Below are 23,134 nucleotides of genomic sequence, written 5' to 3'. Positions count from 1 at the left end.
TGTGGATCTTGTAATCTAAAGCGCCCCTCATCTCCAGCCCTCCCTCTGCAGCTCATCTCCACCAGAATTAGATTGGAGAAAGTGGGTGCGGCAGCCGTCTCCATATGTGTGGACACGCATTAGTAAATCAGTGTGAATGCTTGTGTTTGTGTGTCTGCCGGAATCCATTTTCCTTTTGTCCTCTGTCTCACACACACCCACAGAGGACACACTTTCCCACCATTATCATACATTCACATTATCACTGCCATGTTCTGCTTAATTTGGCTTTCATCCTTCTAATTCCTGAAAGTGATCATGTATCCTGCCGTCTAGAATGACTTATCGATTTCTGCTGCGGTCCCTCCTCAGTTTGTTCACCTGTTACTCTGGGGTGTCTTTGCCAGATGAAGGGATAAGTCATCCTGCTGTGCAGAGAATTAAGAGAGGAACGAGCCTGTTTGGGTGGAAAAACATTCCTCTTCACAGTGAGGTTGACGTTAATGTTTATATAAAGGTGAAGACTTAATGAAGATGGATGCTGTCAGCGGGAACGCGGGAGACAAGATTTGCTCGTGCCCATAATCTGTGATCTCTTCATTAGCCAACTATAATGTTGTAACTCCGGGGAAATGCAGTGTGGATCATCATCAGTCGTCGGGCAGATGACAGTGCATGTGTGTACGCTTCACCAACTGAAATTACCAAGTTATATTAAGACAATTTACTTTAGTTTGAAGGACATTTTTCAGTGTGTATCTCAGCATAAAGAATGGAGAATCTGAAACGCTCGTTAGCTACAAATTTCAGTGTGTCAAAGCTTTTCAAAACATCCTAACAAGAGCGGCCAACTAGGAATTAACTGATAATCATAGGGCTGGGTGATAGACTCCTCAATATAAAAGCAGGACATAGAATGACATTTACCGGGGTCCTTGAATGCATCTCATTAGCCACTTCTGTAAGCTCAAGTGTGAGCCCTGCATTACTTTCACTGGCTGTCATATAGAATATTCAAATATTCAACAAATAATACCGTTACAAACTGATTTGAGGGACTTAAGAGGCTCACCTATCTAAAATCTCAGGAATATAATCCCTGCTGCTCCATCTATTTGTGAATTATGTGGTGAAAGTAGTTTGTTCAGATTTACCTCAGCAAAAAAATGTACCAGATGATGCAGCAGTAGACCAGGAGCGTGTGTCCCCACAGGCTGAAACTGCTGTTTCTCTCAGTGATTTCTCCCAGAGCTTCTTATCTTTTGTGCCAAACACAAGCTGATCCCTTATCATAGAGTTTCTAAGATCACCAAAATGACAGGACTGTGCCTTGAGCTCGAGGTCTGTGAGAAAATGATTACACGTCTTTCCCTGGTGCTGCATACGTGAGTGAAAGGTTTAATTTTTCTTCCACAGGCAGCTCTCGTATAGTTCCAAGACTTCTGTGAAGGCTTCTGTCTCTGCAACAGTGGCTATTTTACTCTCCTCTTCCCATCTGTCTGCACCAATAGCCGATACAGCAGAAATTGCTGTTTGAAAGCCTTCCAGTTTGCATCCACGTGTCCAGTCAGTTTCAGCTGACACGGTGGCTTCACTGCATCTATCGTCTTCTGTTTCATTTCTTTCTCCCAATGACGTTAACCAGAATGTTCCTTTAGCATTTTAAATAATGCTTTGCATGTGCTCTTTATTTTGCACATGCACACCGTGACTCTCACTATCTTTTGTGCTTCTACTGCCACCTACTGATGACATGTGTATATCACATGCGTCAAACTGGTGGCCCGGGGCCCACATGTGGCCCTCCAATCGATTACATGCGGCCCATAATCATTGCTTTATTAAATGTATTACACTCAACATGAAATTACATATATTTAAGCTGTTTTAATAACAATTATCCTCGTCATTATTTGCTAAATTTTCAATTTAATTCTCTGTTTTTGTGCATTATAAATATGTTGTTATTGTGAATCATTTTATATCAAAACAAGCAATTTTACTTTGCAATTCTGTCTATATATCATAATGAATATCTTATATTGACCACCGGCTACTAAATAGTTGTTTTTTCCACTTTTTTTCCTCTATGTCGGCCCCCGCTTGACCAGACTAGATGCTCATTGGCCCCCAGGTCGTTTGAATTTGACACTCCTGGTGTACATATTATGCTAGTTCTCATTGCAGCATGGGCCGTGACAGCCACAGAAACAGATCTATCCCTTCAACCTTCATGTGCTCATGTATGTGTGATGCTGGTTGTGAATTAGAGCTGAAACGATTAATCAAAGAATCGTTTATTAATCGATTACTAAATTAATCGTCAACAATTTTGATAATCGAATAATTGGTTTGAAGCTTTTTTTCATGATTAATACAAGAGTTCCGATTGTTTAAGCTTCTTAAATGTGAATATTTTATTCAATTATAATAATTGACAGTTAATCGATTATTAAAATCATCATTAGTTGCAGCTCTATTGTGAATCATGAGCTGGAGACTGGCCTCCACTCTTCATTCTACTAGTTTTCTTTCATGGCACAAATCCCCCAAATACTGAGCTCTTCAATTAAAACACTTTCTAACGTAACAAAACAACACCTTTATAGCAAATTACAAATGTACAGTTTTAGACAGAGCTGTGTATAAACAGCATTATGGATACAAACTCACTACCTCTGGGGTGTCTTTGCCAGATGAAGGGAAAAGTCATTCTGCTGCGTAGTGGGACACAAAGTGTGCAGAGAATTAAGAGAAGAATGAGCCTGTTCCTCTTCATAGCGTTGTTGATGTTAATGTCTGCTTTGTATATAAAGGTGGAGACTTAATGAAGATGGATGCTGTCAGTGGGAACACTGGGGACAACACAGATTATACACCGATAATCTGTGTTGTCTAATTCTGTCTTGACATTTTGTCCTCACTGTTCACTGAATGTCCTGTTTTATATCCTGTTTGTATTAAGATTTCAAACTAAAAAAATACTGCAGTTAAAGGCTCAGCAAGCAGAATTTTAGTATAGTTTCAGTGAAATAATATACACTAAAATGTTCACAGTCACATTATGAGGACATAAATCAAGGTAAAGTCATGTTGTATGTCTAGGATGAAATTAGGGTTAGGCCAGTAGTAGTTATGGTTAAGGTTATGTGAGTCATGTGAGCGTGTGGAGCCTGTTTCTGTACCTTGGTTGGAGTCAAACATGTTGACGTTCTTGGTGAACTTGGAGCTATGGTGTCCTCCCCCTTGACGCAGTCCTCCGAGCAGCCACAGCCTCCCAGCTGCATCCCATATCACGCCACCGTATGAACGCTTGCAAGGCATCATGGGCAGTGTAGTCCAAGAACGTGTCTCTGCGTCGTACATTTCAAAGGCCTTCACTGGTCTTTTACACTGACGGCCACCTGAAAGATGCAAGACATGACATCTCATAAGAAACAAACAAAAAAAGCTTTTAGTTTATCCACAGAGTTTAACTATTAAATGACAAACAGGGCCACACTGGTCTGTCAGTACCTGCCACATAGAGTTTGTTGCCCAGCAGGTGTGTGTTAGCATCGTAGCGTGGCGTCGGCATTGGAGGAAGCAGAGCCCACACGTCCTTTCGAAGGTCATACTGCTGAAGGATGCTACGAGGGAGCAGGTCGTCACCCATCCCACCCACAGCCAGAGCTCGAGCATCTTCACACACACACACACACACACAGTGCACTGTCAGTACTGTGTACAGTGGAGATGTGGGTCGGGGACAGGAGTACGTCAAGGACCTCCTCAATCCCACTAACACGCCTTCCAATGAGGAAGCTGGGTCTGTGGGGAGTCAGAGGTCAGCCCTTTGTCGATTATAAATGCAAAAATGAAAGCACAGTTTTCATTACAATTAATGTCACACATTTTAGTTAAGTCTGAGAAACATTTGTGCATTGAAACTTTCCCACAAAAACAAAAGTAAGAACCCAACAACTCCTTGTGTGTGTGTGTGTGTGAGTGTGAGACCAGACCCCGCAGGTGAAAACACCTTTTTTTTTTATCAGGCGCTAAAAATGTGCTCGGCCACAGAGCTGGACGAGAAGTGAGCTCAGGCTGAGGCAAGAGAGCGTGACAGATGCAGCAGCAGAATAAAAATGCAGAGTCCATGTCTGGCACTTCAGGATGACACCTCCAGAATAAGAATGGAGGTGGGCGAGAGTGCTAAAACAAAGAAAGTAAAGCTTTAGTCCTCACAGTGCAGAGGAGAAAAGAGTTGCACAGAAACAATCTGCATTTTTATTAAGGATTAACAATATCAATTTTTCATCTTTTTCCCATTACACAGCCTTTATTTTAAAGTCAACCTTGATGCATCTAAATTACACAAATAAAAGTGGAAAAAGTTTTAAATAATTTTGAGGAAAGCAAAAGCTCATTACCTAAAGTTCATCATTTAATATCTGCAACATAACGGTCAAACCAATGTCAATTCTGTGACTGATTATCCATTGAAAAAATACAATATCGTTTTAATTTGTCCCTATCGATCACTGTGACAGACAATTTGTCTCTGTTTTAGCTGCTGGGGATGAGTTTGGGAATAGGACGGCAAACAACGGCTGGAAGGATCGAAGATTGGTCAGGGAGACGGAACGCGTAGCACGATAAAACCTTTATGTAGCCAATACGTCTGTGTTTACAGCATCTGTCTGTGTTTCCAGCAGACGCTGACAAATGCACCGCTGCACTGAAAGCAAACTCATCCATGGCTGACGAGATGCTCCCAGAACTCCCAGAGTTTATTTGTTCTTTGTGGACGGTCAGATACAATTTCATTTTATGAATTGTTTTGCCGTTTGAAACTATAACCACCAAATGCAGTTTTATTTTTGTAGTATTGAGCTTTAACATTGTAAATGACAACCTACAAGAAACGGATTTAAACTACTACATTGCAACTGTGCACATCTGCCAGTCAATTTACAGTTTACATGACACTGACAACTGTACCTGTCACAAGAGAAGTTAGAGGTTAACTAAGAGTGTAACAACTGTTCGTGGACCACTACTTTTCAAATGCAGCTGACAAACAGAGCTGCACACCTGTCGCTATGGGCGGGCCGTAGGGGGCCGGGCCCGCCCCCAAAAATCATGGTAGCTAAATAAATGACTTGATAAATACTAATGTTGCATTCTTTGTCATTAAAACATTAAAAATATGTGAGATGCTTCTGATGTTGTAGGCAGGGGTTAATTTGCCTTGGTTTTGGCCTGCCTGCGTTCTGGGACTTATTTGGGCCGACCCGGTACCTCTCATATTAGAAAAAAAAAAAAAAATATATTTAAAAAAGATTTAACATTTCATGTTGTTTATTAAGATTTAACGTCATTTGAGATGGAGATCTGTTGACGTACTGAAAAGCTAAAAAAAAAAAGGGGACAAAAACAAAACAAGCCAAGAAAACCAGCCTGGTTGGCAGAGTCAATAAAATCAGAAGAGACGCAAATGCCGCTGTTCACCACACAGGTGCTAAAAAGTAACAACACATCACTCAGTGTCTACCAGGGCAAAACAAATGCAGATGACCAGTGGCAGTGTTCTGTAATATCCTCGACCTGGCTGCAATAAATGCCTCAGTTCTTTACAAAAACTGCGTTCTGTCCACATGAGCAAAAGCCCGACACGTCGTGGTGTGCGAGCCCCGACAGGAGCGGCAGGAGCTGGGGAAGAGAAAGCAGTGAAATGCTTTGATATACATATGTTAATGCATTCATTCATTAATTAAGTTTAAAGAAATAATTATTTTCTATTGACTTATAAATGAAAAAAAAATAAAAGGGGCTTTTATGTGTAGTTTCAAGAGCGGATTCAATTTCTGTTCGTCAATGAATACATTTTTTAACTTCTACATATTTACTATCACCTGTATTCACATTACCAGTCTATAGAGAAAATGCAGGAGAAACTGTATAACAGTATTAGTCGACCCTGTCTTTAAGTGGCTTTTTCTTGTGTTCGTACCTTTTCACTAATTTGACCAAGTACTTTAAAACAAATATGAGACAAATAACAAATAACAGCTATTTCATTATAATAAACTGTTCCTTTTGGTCTCATTATTTCCAGCTTAGCACATTACACCACACTGTTGTGACACTGGTGGTCTGTATTCTACAGTATGGTACAGTATTACCATAGAATATAGTATTAGTATACGCATTTGGGACACAGCTTATAATTTCTGGTTTCCATGTTACAATTATAATGATACGATTCTTACCTTTGACAATGATGGACACACCCATGAGGGCCTCCCGCAGTGCACTCCTCCTCCTCCACCTCCCTTCATCTATGTTGTATAGCTCCACCACCTTCACAGGGCTCTGGTCCTCACCCACTCCTCCCACGACCAGGATCTGCTTTCCAAGAACTGCCACAGCAGCCCCAGCACGAGGGGTGGGCATCGGGGCCAAACTTATCCAGCGGTCCTCCTGCAGGAAACAGAGAGTAAAGGTTGCATCCTCTCTTACAGATATGATGCACTCAATGACACATGTGACGAGATATTTCAGGACAATACGGTGACTTCACATGTCAGAGGTTTTCTGTCTTGGATTATAGGTTATAGTTTGTTTGTTTTTTTATGAAGCAAGCAGGTTAGCTTTCAGCTTGAATTGTTATTGCTGACGTTGGTCCCAGTGTCGCAAATAAATCATGATACTGTGCAATAGTGAGGTAACTGAAACACAGCTGCTTTGGAAATAGTACTTTGTTGTAGATTTACCAAGATGATACCAAAAAAGATATTGTAGTCTCTTTTTTTTAGTGTATTCACTTCAATATTCCTCCAGTAGCTTCAACATCACATAACCAAGGTAACTTGTGCACTGGACAGCAGGCCTTTGGGGCAAATTGTGTTTGTGATGTTGGGCTATATAAATAAAATGGACACAAATAGATCAGGTGATAATACAACTCATCTATTTACCAACTGTTTTCATCATAAAAGTGAAGATGGTGGATAAGTGACGATCCAAAACAATCCCCACTGATCCAGAGACAGTGGAGGTGAATCACTGCTCTGAAACATAAAGCTCACAGTGAGCAGAAGAACACGGAGCGACGGGAACAAACACAAGCAACGGACACTCTTGGTAAATCATGGACTCAAACCAGATTTACCAACAGCTAGTCTGCACAGCAACGTTAACACAGCAATTATTTACATTACACTGCCTGTTGCTAATGCTAACATGATGCTATGTTATGCTAACTGAACACACTCTGAACACTATCTGTTGCCAGTAGAATGTTTGTCACAAAGCCAGAGTGTGTCCATTTGTTTCCCAACAGGCTCTTGTAAACCTTCAGTGACTCTGGAGCAGTAAGTAGAAGTACAATAGTGACATACAGTAAGAGGATAGTAAAATGGTAAAAACTATAAAGAGGTGTCCGGGTTGACTATTCAAGGAGTAGAGGTGGGTCTTTAAAAGTCATTTAAAATGTTCAATGGTAGGGGCAGATTTTCCATGGGTAACCCGTTCCAAAGTTTCGGGGCAGTTACATAAAAGGCCCTATCACCCCAGGTTTGGACGGTGTCAAACCATTACGAGCTTTAAAAACAACAATACAATGCCCTCTGATTTTGGCACACTTCCCCGCTTGTGAGGAGATGCAGAAAAATGTCCCTCAGTGCGAAAAATGACTAAACAAATACAAGGACAATATCGAGAGACTGCAGGAGCAGTTCAAGCATTGTCTCCAAGATTTTCCCGCGATGCAGTCACGGATAGTGCTCTTCGCGGACCCCCCCTCCACTGCTGTCAGTGAGCAGCCTTCAGAGTTGCAGCTGGAACTCTGCGACCTGCAGCCAGACCTGTTTCTTTCAAGCGAGGCACAATGAGAAGGGAATTTTTTGGAGTCTGCTTCCACATTCCCGTTTGCCACTCCTCTGAGAGTGTGCACTCTCAATGACCAACATGTTTGTGGGGCACATACTGTATATTTGTGAGAGCAGTTTTTCCACAATGAATCACATCAAGTCAAAAGAGAGAAACAGGCTCAGATGCAGATTGGATGCACAAAGATTGATATTGATATCCAGTTAATTGTGCACCAGCAGGCAAAGCCACAAGTTTCTCATTAAAAGGCAACCAGTAGGCAGACTACTGATAGTTGTGAGGTAGAGTGGGTATACAGGGAAAATGTCAAAATCTTTCAAGTGCAGTGTAAAAATGCACAAAATGAGCACTTCATGTTGGTCTGCTGTTCTGCAGCTTTCTGCCATCTTTGAGGTGGATGGTGATTTGTATGTTTTATTTTCATGAGAGAGAAAAAAGAAATCACACTAAGTGGTTATTTTAGTTTGCTTCAAACCTTTTGTATTCCTATTTATGAAAGAAGAGTTCAACTGTTATACATGAATTTGAGCATGAAATATGTAAAGTTACTGCATTGTATGTTGGTTCAATAAACACATATATATGTATACAAACATTTAAAATGGCAGTTTTATCATATCTGGTTAAGTGTGCGGTCCCATGTGGCCCTCTGGTAGTGTTGACCAAAAATTGCGGGCCCCTCCATCATTTAAGTTGCCCATCCCTGATCTAGCGAGACCAGATGCTGCGCTTAGTCTACTTCTGTGAGTTTGGGACTCAGCAGAGCATAAATAATGTTCATTAATTTTTTATCAACAAATGATGCATTTAATCATGCACTAATAATGTCCCATGCTTTCTGACATATTATCTACATATAGTAACTTTTTTTAGACATCTTTTATTTACATTGAGGAACAACCACTCTGATCATGTTCTCTTCCTCTGAGCTTCATGAAGAAGCAAAGAACAGTCATCAACGACATTGAGTGGATGAAGTAAAACATTAATCAACGTCAACTTCATGCTCAGAAGACAACATCATGATTCATCATCGTGGTAAGCGAGACTAAACTATGCAGAAACACATTTCTCAAGTCAGAAACTATAGAAATGATCCCTGAAAGTATAGTCTTAGTTTAGGAGAAGGTGAAGACAGGATCCAATTCTTCTAACTATCCTGGTCACTCATGGTTTCTCCAACTGTCTCACATAACCTGACTGATAAATGTGCCATGCTAAATTATTTTAATGAAGATTTTATCACAGCAGTGTGTGCAAACTTGTCCAGTGCCTCACACCATTTTTATGCTGATGATACAGTCATGTATTGCTCTTCACGTTCAATTGCACAAGCATTCATATTTTTGCAATCCGCCTTTGATACAGTGCAGACTAATCTGGAGAAATTAGAACTGGTATGAAATAATAATAATGCTTTTTTTAAACTCATCTGTTCCCATGGAAAAAATCCCCTCAATTAGAACTTCCCATGGCAGAGCTCTTGAGCTGGTAACCAGTTATAAGTACCTGGGATTTGTTATTGATGGGGAGCTATCTTTCAAAGTGCATATTAGAAATTTGGTTTCTAAATTAAGAGTGAAGCTCGGTTTCTTTTATAGATACAAGTATAGTTTCTCCCTCAGAGCTAGGAAGGTCCTGATATCAGCAATATTCTTACCAATACTTGACTATGATGATGTCATGTACATGTGTGCCTCTAACAGTTGCCTACAGTCTTTGACTCCAGTCTATCATTGTGCTCTGAGGTTCATCACTGGCTGTAGCCGCCTCACCCACCACTGTGAACTGTATGCCAATGCTTCCATGTCCTCTCTGTCTGTAAGACGCTACACACACTGGATGACTCTGGTCTATAAGGCTCTTCTCGGCTTGGTTCCTACCTATTTAAGTACTTTTCTTCAGCGGACCAGAAGCCATTATGCCTTGTGTTCAAATGACATTTTGCACTCGTCTGCTCCACGCGTTCGGAAAAAAAGCTTTCAGTTTCTCTGCCCCCTCTGCTTGAAATACCCTCCAAACTGAACTTAAATTGCAAGCTTTTATTTCACTGGGAGCTTTCCGTTCCATCTTAAAAGACAGACAACAGAAATCCATTGAACAGTGCCTATGTTCTTAAATTGTTACTGCGACCACAACTCCTGCACTTTATGTTTGTCTAGTTGTACTCTTGTATTTCAGTGTTTGTATTGCAGTTGCTGCCTTCCTGTTTTTTATTTAACTATGATATGTGCTGCTGCCTTTCTTGGCCAGGTCACCCTTGTGAAAGAGATCTTGATCTCAATGGGTCTTTTATCTGGTTAAATAAAGGTTAAAAATAAATAAATAAACGACACAACACATACCACATGAATAAAGCATGCGTTGTCTTGCTATAATGGCTACAACCACAACACTGTTTTTTCCCCAATGCCTCACCTGCAGGAAATCACACTGAAGCCGTTGGCACATATGTCACAAATATTTTATCATATTTATCTAATATATGAAGGTATAGTTTATATTATACAATAATGTATATTTTTCAGTAAAAAATAGACAAAGAGAAACACCTACTGCAAATTACCAGGAGACTGGACATACTAAAAATCTGACATCATAACCAAGAAATCAAACAGTTTAATCACACCACACACTTTATCTGGAGAAATCCAACTCACAAGTTAAGACTTCCATGAAACATTTCTTTCTACAATCTCAACTGCATTTAGGTGTGAAAATGATCTTAGTCCACTGCTGTGAGTTTGTGACTCAGCACAGCAAAGCACAACCTATAAATATGCAGATCATAAATAAACTTCATAAATTACAAATCATGCATTAAATCTATAAAGACCAAAACGACACATGAAAAATTTCAACCAATTTTTTTTTCCCATCAAACACAATTACATGTCCCACTTAACAGAAACATTAAGTCCAATAGAGAACTGACACTTTCTAGCTATTAAGACAAGTAATAACAAGCTTTACCATAACATACTTCATATTCACACTGAAGAACAACCACTCTGATCATATTCTCTTCCTCTGAGCTTCATGAAGAAGCAAAGAACAGTCATCAATGACAGTGAGTCAATGAAGTCAATCATTTCTCAATGCCAACTTCATGCTCAGAAGAGAACATCACAACTCATCATCGTGGTAAGCGAGACCAAACTCTTTAGAAACACATTTCTCAAGTTAACAACTATAGAAATGATCCCTGAAAGTATAGTCTTAGTTTAGGAGAAGGTAAAGACAGGATCCAATTCTTCTAACTATCCTGGTCACTCATGGTTTTCTCCTACCGTCTCACACAGTTTTGTGAACTGTTCTTTTTATATACAAATTCATCATCATCATCATCATCATCCTCCGCTTATCCGGGGCCGGGTATATACAAATTGTCCATGCTATTGTTTACATAGTTTCTATGTATTCCTGTTTTTTTTTTTAATCTTACATTTTTTTTTTCTTATTAAATATTCTTGTGGAAAATGTTTTATTAAAAGTTTTTTGCATTAAAGGATAAGGATAAACAGTAGTGATGTGACGTTCCGTATCGAGGCTTCGAAGCGCGTGCCGAGTAGGGGAGGGGGCGTTTCCGCGATGCGCGTACCGAGGCTTGCTTTATTTAAGGGAGGAGCCAAAAATGATGACGTCCGAAGCCTCGCTGCCCGGCTGTACCACGTGATTGCTTCGTGAAGTGGTTCAGATTTTGCCGCAAGGTTTTACAGCTATATAGACCCCTCAGCTCCATTCAAAATGTGGGTTTCTGAAGGAGAGTTGCGGTCAGTTGAGAGTTTGGATAGCGTTTATATAGTTTGGAGGTAGTTTGGAGAGTTTAGGGAGAGAGAGAGATTTAGGAGAGTGAGGAGAGTAGGATAGGTGATATAGGATGGAGCCAGCGAGGCTCATCATTGTCCAAGTTACACAAGCATAATCTGTGCCCTTTTCCTAGTTCCACAAGCACTTTCACTGTCCTCTGCCTGATTACGCCCATGCCATTTTCAGAAAAAACATTGCACAACCTGCCATATTATGATATTACCATTTTGGGAAGATTTACACACACAGAATACATTCAAAAAATGTATTAAACACATATGTACAGAAATTATTTGGTCATACATGTTTTGTAATTCATAGTCATTTCTAACAGACATAACAGACACAAAAATGCAATGCATCACACATTATGTGGTTCAGATACAGCTGCCTGTGATTATACACTTGGCCAGTAGGTGTGCACATGAAGCTACGAGAAATGAACCCTTTCTCGAACCAATTGGCTCAAGTGGTTCAATGCGTCATGAGGCTTCATCTCACCATCACTACTAGCTATTAGGACAAGTAATAACAAGCTTTACGCTAAGATACTTTATATTCACACTGAAGAACAACCACTCTGACCATATTCTCTTCCTCTGAGCTTCATGAAGAAGCAAAGAACAGTCATCAATGACAGTGAGCAGATGAAGTAAATCATTACTCAATGTCAACTTCATGCTCAGAAGAGAACATCACAACTCATCATCATGGTAAGCGAGACCAAACTCTTTAGAAACACATTTCTCAAGTTAAAAACTATAGAAATGATCCCTGAAAGTATAGTCTTAGTTTAGGAGAAGGTGAAGACAGGATCCAATTCTTCTAACTATCCTGGTCACTCATGGTTTTCTCCTACTGTCTCACACAGTTTGTGAACTGTTCTTTTTATATACAAATTGTCCATGCTATTGTTTACATAGTTTCTATGTATTCCTGTTTTGTTTTTTTTATCTTAAATATTTATTTTCTTATTAATTATTCTTGTGGAAAATGTTTTATTAAACGTTTTTCTTTTCTTTTTTGCATTAAAGTTAATTGTAGTCTGCTTATTTTTAAAAACCTCCACCAATAAGGTTTATATTGTGATTGGGATGTTGAGCCACTGCTGCCTCCTTCACTACATTCAAATGTGTTATTTTATGACCTCAGTGGTTCAGATTTTGTTTTCAGATATACCCAAGTGACACAAATTTAACAAGTCGGGCAGAAGTAGAGCGGCATCTCCCGTTTTTATGTGAGCTAAAAACACTGATTTTCTCTATGGACTTTGGTGCAAGAGAGTAAGTGATTCATAAACTCAATGTCTTTCTGTGAGCAGTTGACACGGATGTCTGACATTCCAGTCCAACCACTTACGCAGCTCCCTGGTGGTCTAGTGGTTAGGATTCGGCGCTCTCACCGCCGCGGCCTGGGTTCGATTCCCGGTCAGGGAACTACTTGTTTACACATTTGGAAACTAGATGTTAAAACAGCTCATTACTGTACTCCAGTAACACACAAAACCAGGAATTATCAGTGTGCGAGGTGAGGTGAAGACGTGTCACCTCTCTCAATCCAAGAGGCTTCTTCAGTTCTGACTAACAAGTAGGAAGAACTAGGTATTTAACCTCAGAGGTGATACCGGACTAGAGAGTTGCTAAGTTGAACGATGCAGGTTGTTCATCGCTTCTGGTTTCAGGCTGTGTTGGTGGTGTTGGAGGTGTGAACGGCTCATTAGGGGGAGTCACCTGAGAGGCAGAGTCATGTTATGCGTTCTTTTCATAAGAGAGCTCAGGACAGCATTGTAGGAGGCTGATAGCTGGTGTCTCCAGGCTAACATAGACAGCTGTTTACGCTGCAACCAAACACTAAAGTCAAGGGATATTTAAGCTTTCTCCAATGTGTGACGTAGTACTGACCTACAGACAAAGCTAATTTCACTGTGGACACAAGAGAAATCTGAATCTGAGAGTTTGTGTCATTTTCTACACTCCGAGTGCCAAACTCCATAGAGAAAATCGGTGATTTCACATCACAGCACACAGGAGCTGTTGTTCATCCACTGCTGCCTCCATCCGTCAATTTAAAAGTGTTATTTTGTGACGTCAGGGTTTGAAATTCGTTCGTATTTACACAAATTACACAAATATACCAAATGAGGTCTGTAGACCGGCGGCTCCTGTGTCCACGAAAGCTTAAAAATCCTGCTTTTGTTGGGAACTACCTACAAATGTGTTCTCATGAGGACATTTCACGGACGTCTGACATTCCAGTCCAACCACTTAAGCCACTCCCTGGTGGTCTAGTGGTTAGGATTCGGCGCTCTCACCGCTGCGGCCCGGGTTCGATTCCCGGTCAGGGAACTGCTTCCTTACTTACTATCCATTACAATTGAAATTGGAATAGGTGATTGTGATTATTTAGTTGATAAAAATCAGTTAGCCCTGTCTAGCTTGTAAAAGAATAATCAAATATAAGGATAGACAGCTCCTCACGTTCAGGTTTCCTTCAAAGACCCACGATACCAGCTCTAGAAGTGAACCAATATTTTAAACTAACTCATTCCTACATGTACAACACTAATAATGTCCCATACATTCTTACTTAATTATCTATGTTTAGTAACAGACAAGTTGCATTTACATTAAAGAACAACCACTCTGATCATATTCTCTTCCTCTGAGCTTCATGAAGAAGCAAAGAACAGTCATCAATGACAGTGAGCATATCAAGTAAATCACTACGTAATGTCAACTTCATGCTCGGAAGAGAACATCATGACTCATCATCGTGGTAAGCAAGACCAAACTCTTTAGAAACACATTTCTCAAGTCACAAACTATAGAAATGATCCCTGAAAGTATAGTATTAGTTTAGGAAAACGTGAAGACAGGATCCAATTCTTCTAACTATCCCGGTCAATCATGGTTTTCTCCAACTGTCTCACATAAACGTCACGACACACACCATGTGAAAATAAAGCACCATCTAGACAGAGCCGCAAAAACCAGTTAAAGATAAAAATACAGAATACAGAAAAAAAACAATCTAAACAATATCACAGACAATTTGCATATAAAAGGAACGACTCGCAAACAGTTGTCGCAACTGCGACTCGGTTCTTATCGTTCAGTTAAAAGAGCCGTTCAAAAGATCTGACTCGTTTGTGTATGTCACTGCTCTAGTTTAGTTCTTTCCACATGAGCAGAGTGCAGACTCCGTCTGCCTCAGTCACTGAACTGGTTGTGATTCAGTTCAGTGCTTCTGGCTCTCGTCAGTGCTGTCGCTAAATACACCAAACCTTTCTCTGTTAAAATAGAGTCTCTACACTGTCCTCTCATCATGGGCCACTCTAACGTTTAAGTTTGTGCTTACTGGAAAAATTGGTTCAAACAACGGGGAACTGTGTGTTTTTATGTTTTCTTTTCTTAAAGGTAAACATCTTGCACCGACTACAGAAGCTGTTAGCATGTAAGCGTGGGTTACCCATGGAAATTACCTCACTGAGTGAGTGCGTGAGTGACTGATTCATTCAATATTGTAGATTCTTTTTGTAGTGTTTTGGAGCCACTTGGTGTCGCTAGAGTATTGGGGTTCTCCTAGGTATATGTTTTTGTTGTACGTTACCTCTGAACTAAGTGCAGTAAACGTGGCTACTAGCTTTGACCAGACTGAGTCTCAATGCGTCTCTTTGATAAATAGAACAAACACAACAGTGGCGACAAGGATACAAAGGAATATGATAAAGCGTTGAACTACTTAATACAATCGGACATTCTGTGACGTTTGGAAGGAATTTACACATGGACAATTTGGAAGACAACAGAATTTGAAGCCCCTGACGTGAGTAGCTAACTTGGCGTCATACATAAGACGAAGACTGGATGCATTCGATAGCTCCACGGAGGATTCTGCTGAGTGCCATGGGTGGAAAGGCATATAGCCTCCTTCGGAGTTTGACAGCCCCCGACAGACCCGCCGACATGAAGTATGACGACATTGTGGAGGTAAATAATGCAGGCACATCTATCGCCAAAACCGCTTGTAATAGCGGAACACTTTCGATTCCATAAACGTGGTGAGCCCAACGTCTCCCCTCCTCAAAACCTATACAGGAGAGAAAGTTGTCCCTCTTGGTGTGCTGCCAGTACGAGTTGAATATAATGGCCAAGAAGAGGTGTTAGACCTGTATGTTCTAGAGAGAGGAGGCGCACCTCTCTGGGGACGTGAAAGGAAGCTAAAGCTTGATTGGAGCGCCATAAAGAGCCTGCATGTTTTGTCCAAAGCGTCAGATTCAACTGAGGCCAAGCTGAACCAGATCCTGGATGAAGCGGTGATGGTGTTCAAGGATGGAATCGGCAAACTTAAGTATATCAAGGGAAAAATTACACTCAAAGAAGGTGTTCAACCAAAATTCCACAAGGCTCGGCCTGTCCCCTATGCTATTCGGCCTGTTGTGGAGAAGGAACTGAACCGTCTAGAAGCCAATGGAATACTTTCCAAAGTTGACTGGAGTCCCTGGGCTACCCCAGTGGTCCCAGTCATGAAAAGAAATGGCACAGTTAGGCTTTGTGGCGACTTTGTGTGGGGACTTTAAAGTCTCTGTTAACCCAGTACTTCTGGTTGAGCAATATCCACTGCCGAGAATTCAGGATATTTTTGCTAAGTTGTCTGGCGGACAACGTTTTTCAAAGGTGGATTTAGCAGAAGCATAAATACCTCGATGACATCATGGTTACAGGAGACAATGATATCGCTCACCTCGAGAACCTGAGACAGGTCCTGAAAAGACTTTAGGGACAAATGTGAGTTTTTCAAATCCAGTGTCGCATATTGTGGACACACCATTGATGCAAACGGACTACACAAATGTCAAGAGAAAATCGAGACAGTGTTGAAGGCCCCTCAGCCTCAAGATGTTTCACAGCTGAGATCCTTTCAGGGGTTTGTGAACTATTATCACAGATTCTTGCCCAACGTGGCAACAGTGCTCCATCCTCTGAATCAGCTCCTCCATGTAGGACGGAAATGGATGTGGACCAATGACTGTGAACGTGCGTACCAAGAAGTAGTGATGGTGAGATGAAGCCTCATGAGGCATTGAACCACTTGAGCCAATTGGTTTGAGAAAGGGTTAATTTCTCGAAGCTTCATGTGCACACGAAACCACCTACTGGCCAAGTGTATAATCACAGGCAGCTGTATCTGAACCACATAATGTGTGATGCATTGAATTTTTGTGTCTGTTATGTCTGTTAGAAATGACTATGAATTACAAAAAATGTATGACCAAATAATTACTGTACATATGTGTTTAATACATTGAATGTATTCTGTGAGCGTATATCTTCCCAAAATGGTAATATCATAATATGGCAGGTTGTGCAATGTTTTTCTGAAAATGGCATGGGCGTAATCAGGCAGAGGACAGTGAAAGTGATTGTGGAACTAGGAAAAGGGCACAGATTATGCTTGTGTAACTTGGACAATGATGAGTCTCGCTGGCTCCATCCTATATCACCTATCCTACTCTCCTCACTCTCTTAAATCTCTCTCTCTCCCTAAACTCTCCAAACTATCTCCAAACTATGATGGCAGTGAACGGCCAATAACTTTCGCATCTCGATCCCAAACTACAGCAGAGAAAAACTATGCCCAGATCGACAAAGAGGCACTGAGCTTAGTGTGGGGGTGAAGAGGTTTAATCAATACTTGTTTGGAAGAGAATTCACCCTCATTACTGACCATCAGCCCCTCATGTCAATTTTCAGCTCTCAAAAAGGGGTTCCAGCGACCACTGCTGCTCGTATGCAGCGCTGGGCATTGTCTCTCGGGGGATACAAGATACAGTTCCAGGGGACTGGGGACCATGCAAATGTGGACAGACTGTCACGATTGCCTCTGTATGATAGGAACAACAAACAGGAAGATGGCTGTCTTTTAGACATGTTCACCAACCAGATTGAAAGCCCGTCCGTCATCGCTGAAATGGTACAGGCTGAGACTAGACGTGACAAGACATTGTCTTGACAATTTTGTCTAATTAATTATTCTTACACATATATACCATAGTTTTCTTTGTGTTCTTTTATGGAAAATGTTTAAATAAAGTATTTTTTTGCATAGAAATTAATTATAGTCTGCTCCGTACGTAAAACTAAATTTATATTCATAATAACAGATGACCACTCTGAACACATTCTCTTCCTCTGACCTTCATGAAGAAGCAAAGGCAAAGAACAGTCATCAATGACAGTGAGCAGATTAAGTCAATCATTACTCAATGTCAACTTCATGCTCAGAAGAGAACATCACAACTCATCATCGTGGTAAGCGAGACCAAACTCTTTAGAAACACATTTCTCAAGTCAGAAACGATAGAAATGATCCCTGAAAGTATAGTCTTAATTTAGGAGAAGGTAAAGACAGGATCCAATTCTTCTAACTATCCTGGTCACTCATGGTTTTCTCCTCACAGTTTGGAAACTGTTCTTTTTATATACAAATTGTCCATGCTATTGTTTACATAGTTTCTATGTATTCCTTCTATCTTAAATATTTTTTTTAATTAATTATTCTTGTGTAAAATGTTTTAGTAAAGGTTTTTCTTTTTTTTGCATTGAAGTGAATTGTAGCATCCCTTTTTTTAAAAACTTCCACCAATAAAGTATATATTGGTGGAATGGGTAAGTTTGAATGTGATTGTGATTATTTTCTTGATAAAAATCAGTAAGCCCTGTCTAGCTTGTAAAAGAACAATCATATATAAGAAAAAGAGCTCCTCACGTTCAGGTTTCCTTCAAAGACCCATGATACCAGCTCTACAAGAGAATGAATATTTATAAGTAAGTGAGAATAACTAGCTTCCCTGTGATTCCGACATTTACAACACCAGTAATGTCGCACGCTACCTGACCCAATTGTCTATGTATATTAACAGACAAGTTTCATTTACATCAAAGAAGAACCACTCTGATCACATTCTCTTCCTCTGAGCTTCATGAAGAAGCAAAGAACAATCATCAATCACAATGAGAATATGAAGCAAAACATTACTCAATGGCAGCTTCATGCTCAGAAGAGAACATCACAACTCATCATCATGGTAAGCGAGACCAAACTCTTTAGAAACACATTTCTCAAGTTAAAACTATAGAAATGATCTCTGAAAGTATAGTCTTAGTTTAGGAGAAGGTGAAGACAGGATCCAATTCTTCTAACTACCCTGGTCACTCGTGGTTTTCTCCAACTGTCTCACATAAACGACACAACGCACATCAAGTAAATAAAGCATGTGTTGTCTTGCTATAATGGCTACAACTGCAACACTGTTTTTTCCCCACTGCCTCACCTGCAGGAAATCACACTGAAGCCATTGGCACATGTGTCACAAATACTAAAAATGTGACATCATAACCCCTAAAACCAAGATATCAAACAATTTAATCACACCAGACACACAAGTTAAGACTTCAATGAAACAATCTCAACTACATTTAGGTGTGAAAATGACCTTAGTCGACTGCTGCGAGTTTGTTACCCAACACAGCAAAGCACAACTTATAAATATGTAGATCAATAATAAAGTTCATAAATTCATCATCATCATCATCATCATCCTCCGCTTATCCGGGGCCGGGTCGCGGGGGCAGCAGTTTCAGCAAGGGACCCCAAACTTCCTTTTCCTGAGCCGCATTGACCAGCTCCGACTGAGGGATCCCGAGGCGTTCCCAGGCCAGAGTGGAGATGTAATCCCTCCACCTTGTCCTAGGTCTACCCCGAGGCCTCCTCCCAGCTGGACGTGCCTGATACACCTCCCTTGGGAGGCGCCCAGGAGGCATCCTAACCAGATGTCCGAACCACCTCAACTGGCTCCTTTCAACTTGAAAGGAGCCAGTACTCCGAGCTCCCCCCGGATGACCGAGCTTCTCACCCTATCTCTAAGGGAAAAGCCAGCCACTCTCCTGAGGAATCCCATTTCGGCCGCTTGTACCCGCGATCTCGTTCTTTGGGTCATGACCCAACCTTCATGACCATAGGTGAGGATAGGAACGAAGATTGACCGGTAGATCGAGAGCTTTGCCTTCCGGCTCAGCTCCCTTTTCGTCACAACCGTGCGGTAAAGCGAATGCAGTACCGCACCAGCCGCTCCGATTCTCCGGCCCATCTCCCGCTCCCTCGTACCCTCACTCGTGAACAAGACCCCGAGATACTTGAACTCCTTCACCTGGGGCAAGGAGTCACTCCCTACCCGGAGAAGGCAATCCACCGGTTTCCTGCTAAGAGCCATGGCCTCAGACTTAGAGGTGCTGATCCTCATCCCGACCGTTTCGTACTCGGCTTCGAACCGATCCAGTGAGCGCTGAAGGTCGCAGGCCGACGAAGCCATGAGAACCACATCATCTGCAAAAAGCAGCGACGTGATCTCAAGCCCGCCAAACCACAACCCCTCTCCCCCACGACTACGCCTCGATATCCTGTCCATGAAAATCACAAACAGGATTGGTGATAAAGCGCAGCCCTAGCGAAGGCCAACACCCACAGGAAACAGGCCTGATTTAGTGCCGAGAACCCTGACACAGCTCATACTTTGGGCGTATAGGGATTGGATGGCCCTAAGTAGTGCCCCCCTCACCCCATACTCCCGCAGCACATCCCACAGTATCTCCCTGGGAACCCGATCATATGCCTTCTCCAGGTCCACAAAACACATGTAGACCGGATGGGTGTACTCCCAGGCCCCCTCCAGGATCCCTGCAAGAGTAAAGAGCTGGTCCGTTGTTCCACGACCAGGACGGAATCCGCATTGTTCCTCTTGAATCCGAGGTTCGACTACCGGTCGAACCCTCCTTTCCAGTACCTTGGAGTAAACCTTACCAGGGAGGCTGAGAAGTGTGATGCCCCGGTAATTGGCACACACTCTCAGGTCCCCCTTTTTGAAAAGGGGGGCCACCACCCCAGTTTGCCACTCCTTCGGCACTGACCCCGACCTCTACGCAATGTTGAAGAGACGTGTCATCCAAGACAGCCCCTCCACACCCAGAGCCTTCAGCATTTCTGGGCAGATCTCATTAACCCCTGGGGCCTTGCCACTGCGGAGTTGTTTAACCACCTCAGTGACCTCCCTCAGGGAGATTGACGATGATCCCCCATCAGCTTCCCTCTCTGCCTCCACCACAGAGGGTGCAGATGTTGGATTCAGGAGTTCCTCAAAGTGTTCCTTCCACCGTCCGGTTACCTCCTCAGTCGAGGTCAACAGTGTCCCATCCTTACTGTACACAGCTTGGATGGTCCCCCGCTTTCCCCTCCTGAGGCCCCGAATGGTTTTCCAGAAACACCTTGGTGCCGACCGATAGTCCTTCTCCATGTCCTCTCCGAACTTCTCCCATACCCGCTGCTTTGCATCTGCCACAGCAGAGGCTGCTGCCCTTCGGGCCCGTCGATACCTTGCAACTGCCTCAGGAGTCCTCCGGGATAACATATCCCGGAAACACTCCTTCTTCAGTCAGACAGCTTCCCTGACCACCGGTGTCCACCACGATATCGGAGGGTTACCGCCCCTTGAGGCAACTAAAGCCCTGGAGCCACAGCTCTCCACTACAGCTTTCACAATAGAGTCTTTGAACACTGCCCATTCAGGTTCAGCCTCCACAGGGATACAGGAAAAGCTCTGCCGGAGGTGAGAGTTGAAGGCCTCTCGGACAGGGGCATCCTCCAGACGTTCCCAGTTCATCCGCACTACACGTTTGGGTTTACCAGGTCTATCCAGAGTCCTCCCCCATCCTCTGACCCAACTCACCACCAGATGGTGATCAGTTGACAGCTCTGCCCCTCTCTTCACCCGAGTGTCCAGAACATGCGGCCTCAGATCAGATGAAACGATCACAAAATCGATCATCGACCTTCGGCCAAGGACACTCTGGTACCACTTATGAGCGTCCTTATGCTCGAACATGGTGTTTGTTATGGATAGTCCATGACTTGCACAGAAATCCAACAACAAACGACCACTCTGATTTAGATCAGGGAGGCCGTTCTTCCCAATCACGCCTCTCCAGGTTTCCCCATCGCTGCCCACGTGCGCGTTGAAGTCTCCCAGCAGAACTATGGAGTCCCCCGACGGAGCCCCTTGCAGGACTCCATCTAGAGCCTCCAAGAAGGCCGGATACTCCGAGCTGCTGTTCGGTGCATAAGCACAAACAGCTGTCAGGGCTTTCCCCCCGCAACCCTAAGGCGCAGGGAGGCGACCCTCTTGTCCACCGGGGTAAACTCCAACACAGCGGCGCTCAGCCGGGGGCTTGTGAGTATCCCCACACCCACCCGGCGCCTTACACCCTGGGCAACTCCAGAGAAGAATAACTTCCAACCCCTATCCAGGAATGTGGTTCCAGAGCCAAGGCTGTGCGTGGAGGTAAGCCCCACCAGATCTAATTGGAAGCGCTCCATCTCCCGCACAAGCTCCGGCTCTTTACCCCACAGCGAGGTGACGTTCCACGTCCCCAGAACCAGCTTCTGCCGCCCAGGTCCAGTGCGTCGAGACCCCCGACCTTCACTGCCACCCATTAGGCAGCGCACCCGACCCCAGTCGATCTCCCTGCAGGTGGTGGGTCCACAGGAGGACGATGAAGAGGCCACGGGACTTGTTCGGGCTGTGCCCGGCCGGGCCCCGTGGTAGACCCGGCCACCAGGCGTTCGCTCACGGGCCCTCCGTCTGGGCCTGGCTCCAGGCGGGGGCCCCGGGCTTCCTCCGGGTAGGGTCACTCTCTTCCTCTGTCGTTTTTTCATGAGGTCTTTGAACCATTCTTCGTCAGGCCCCTCCCCTGAGACCAATTTGCCTTGGGAGACCCTACCAGGAGCACTAGGCTCCAGACAACACAGCTCTCAGAATCACAGGGACACTCAAACCTCTCCACCACGGTAAGGTGATGGTTCCCGGAGAGGAAGTTCATAAATTGTATCCACAAATCATGCACTAAATGTGAAAATGCCAAAATCACATATGGTTATTCTCAACCAAATGTGGGTTTTTGAAGGAGAGTTGTGGTCAGTTGAGAATTTGGATAGAGTTTGGAGAGTTTGGAGAGTTTGGAGAGTTTGGAGAGTTTGGATACTAGAGTTTGGATAGCGTTTATATAGTTTGGAGATAGTTTGGAGAGTTTAGGGAGAGAGAGAGATTTAGGAGAGTGAGGAGAGTAGGATAGGTGATAGGATGGAGACAGCAAGGAAGAGGAGGATTTGTGGGAACACTTCGATCTGATATCTCCTAACAAGGTAAGCTAAATCTAACATTATTACAGACACATTAGGTTTGCTTATCAAGAACTATTTTTCCCGGTTTCTTATTTTATTCAAAGGTGAGGTGTTTATTGTGTTCCAAGGATTTGGGGTACAATAACAACACCTCATCCATGCTAAGGCATTACCGTGCCTTGCATGAGAATAAGGAGGAAACTAGAGCTTCATCTAGCCAAGGTAAGTGATAACAATATTA

The 23,134-nt window shown here is 42.7% G+C and overlaps 1 protein-coding gene and 8 non-coding genes across 9 annotated transcripts in view; 2 read left to right on the top strand and 7 right to left on the bottom strand.

The window, feature by feature from the left end:
• Window positions 1-23,134, bottom strand: part of klhdc8a (kelch domain containing 8A) — a 77,799-nt gene that overhangs the window by 12,075 nt on the left and 42,590 nt on the right. The window contains exons 4-6 of the mRNA XM_058632260.1: window positions 6,231-6,441; window positions 3,496-3,660; window positions 3,165-3,383 (exon numbers count right to left, since the gene is read on the bottom strand). Of these exons, the coding sequence (XP_058488243.1) occupies window positions 3,165-3,383; window positions 3,496-3,660; window positions 6,231-6,441 (595 nt within the window). The remainder of the gene's footprint in view (window positions 1-3,164; window positions 3,384-3,495; window positions 3,661-6,230; window positions 6,442-23,134) is intronic.
• Window positions 8,751-8,966, bottom strand: LOC131461818 (small nucleolar RNA U3). The gene has a single exon (XR_009240726.1). It is a non-coding gene; the product is annotated as a small nucleolar RNA U3 (small nucleolar RNA).
• Window positions 10,857-11,072, bottom strand: LOC131461811 (small nucleolar RNA U3). Its single transcript, XR_009240720.1, has one exon. It is a non-coding gene; the product is annotated as a small nucleolar RNA U3 (small nucleolar RNA).
• LOC131461809 (small nucleolar RNA U3) lies at window positions 12,236-12,451 on the bottom strand. The gene has a single exon (XR_009240718.1). It is a non-coding gene; the product is annotated as a small nucleolar RNA U3 (small nucleolar RNA).
• On the top strand, window positions 13,026-13,097 carry trnae-cuc (transfer RNA glutamic acid (anticodon CUC)). The gene has a single exon. It is a non-coding gene; the product is annotated as a tRNA-Glu (tRNA).
• Window positions 13,935-14,006, top strand: trnae-cuc (transfer RNA glutamic acid (anticodon CUC)). The gene has a single exon. It is a non-coding gene; the product is annotated as a tRNA-Glu (tRNA).
• LOC131461820 (small nucleolar RNA U3) lies at window positions 14,298-14,513 on the bottom strand. The gene has a single exon (XR_009240728.1). It is a non-coding gene; the product is annotated as a small nucleolar RNA U3 (small nucleolar RNA).
• Window positions 17,828-18,049, bottom strand: LOC131461816 (small nucleolar RNA U3). Its single transcript, XR_009240724.1, has one exon. It is a non-coding gene; the product is annotated as a small nucleolar RNA U3 (small nucleolar RNA).
• Window positions 18,610-18,824, bottom strand: LOC131461821 (small nucleolar RNA U3). Its single transcript, XR_009240729.1, has one exon. It is a non-coding gene; the product is annotated as a small nucleolar RNA U3 (small nucleolar RNA).

The sequence above is a fragment of the Solea solea genome, chromosome 6, assembly GCF_958295425.1.
Source record: "Solea solea chromosome 6, fSolSol10.1, whole genome shotgun sequence".
NCBI lineage: Eukaryota > Metazoa > Chordata > Actinopteri > Pleuronectiformes > Soleidae > Solea > Solea solea.
The sequence above is the reverse complement of the archived record's forward strand: the minus strand, read 5'-3'. Positions and strand labels throughout refer to the sequence as shown.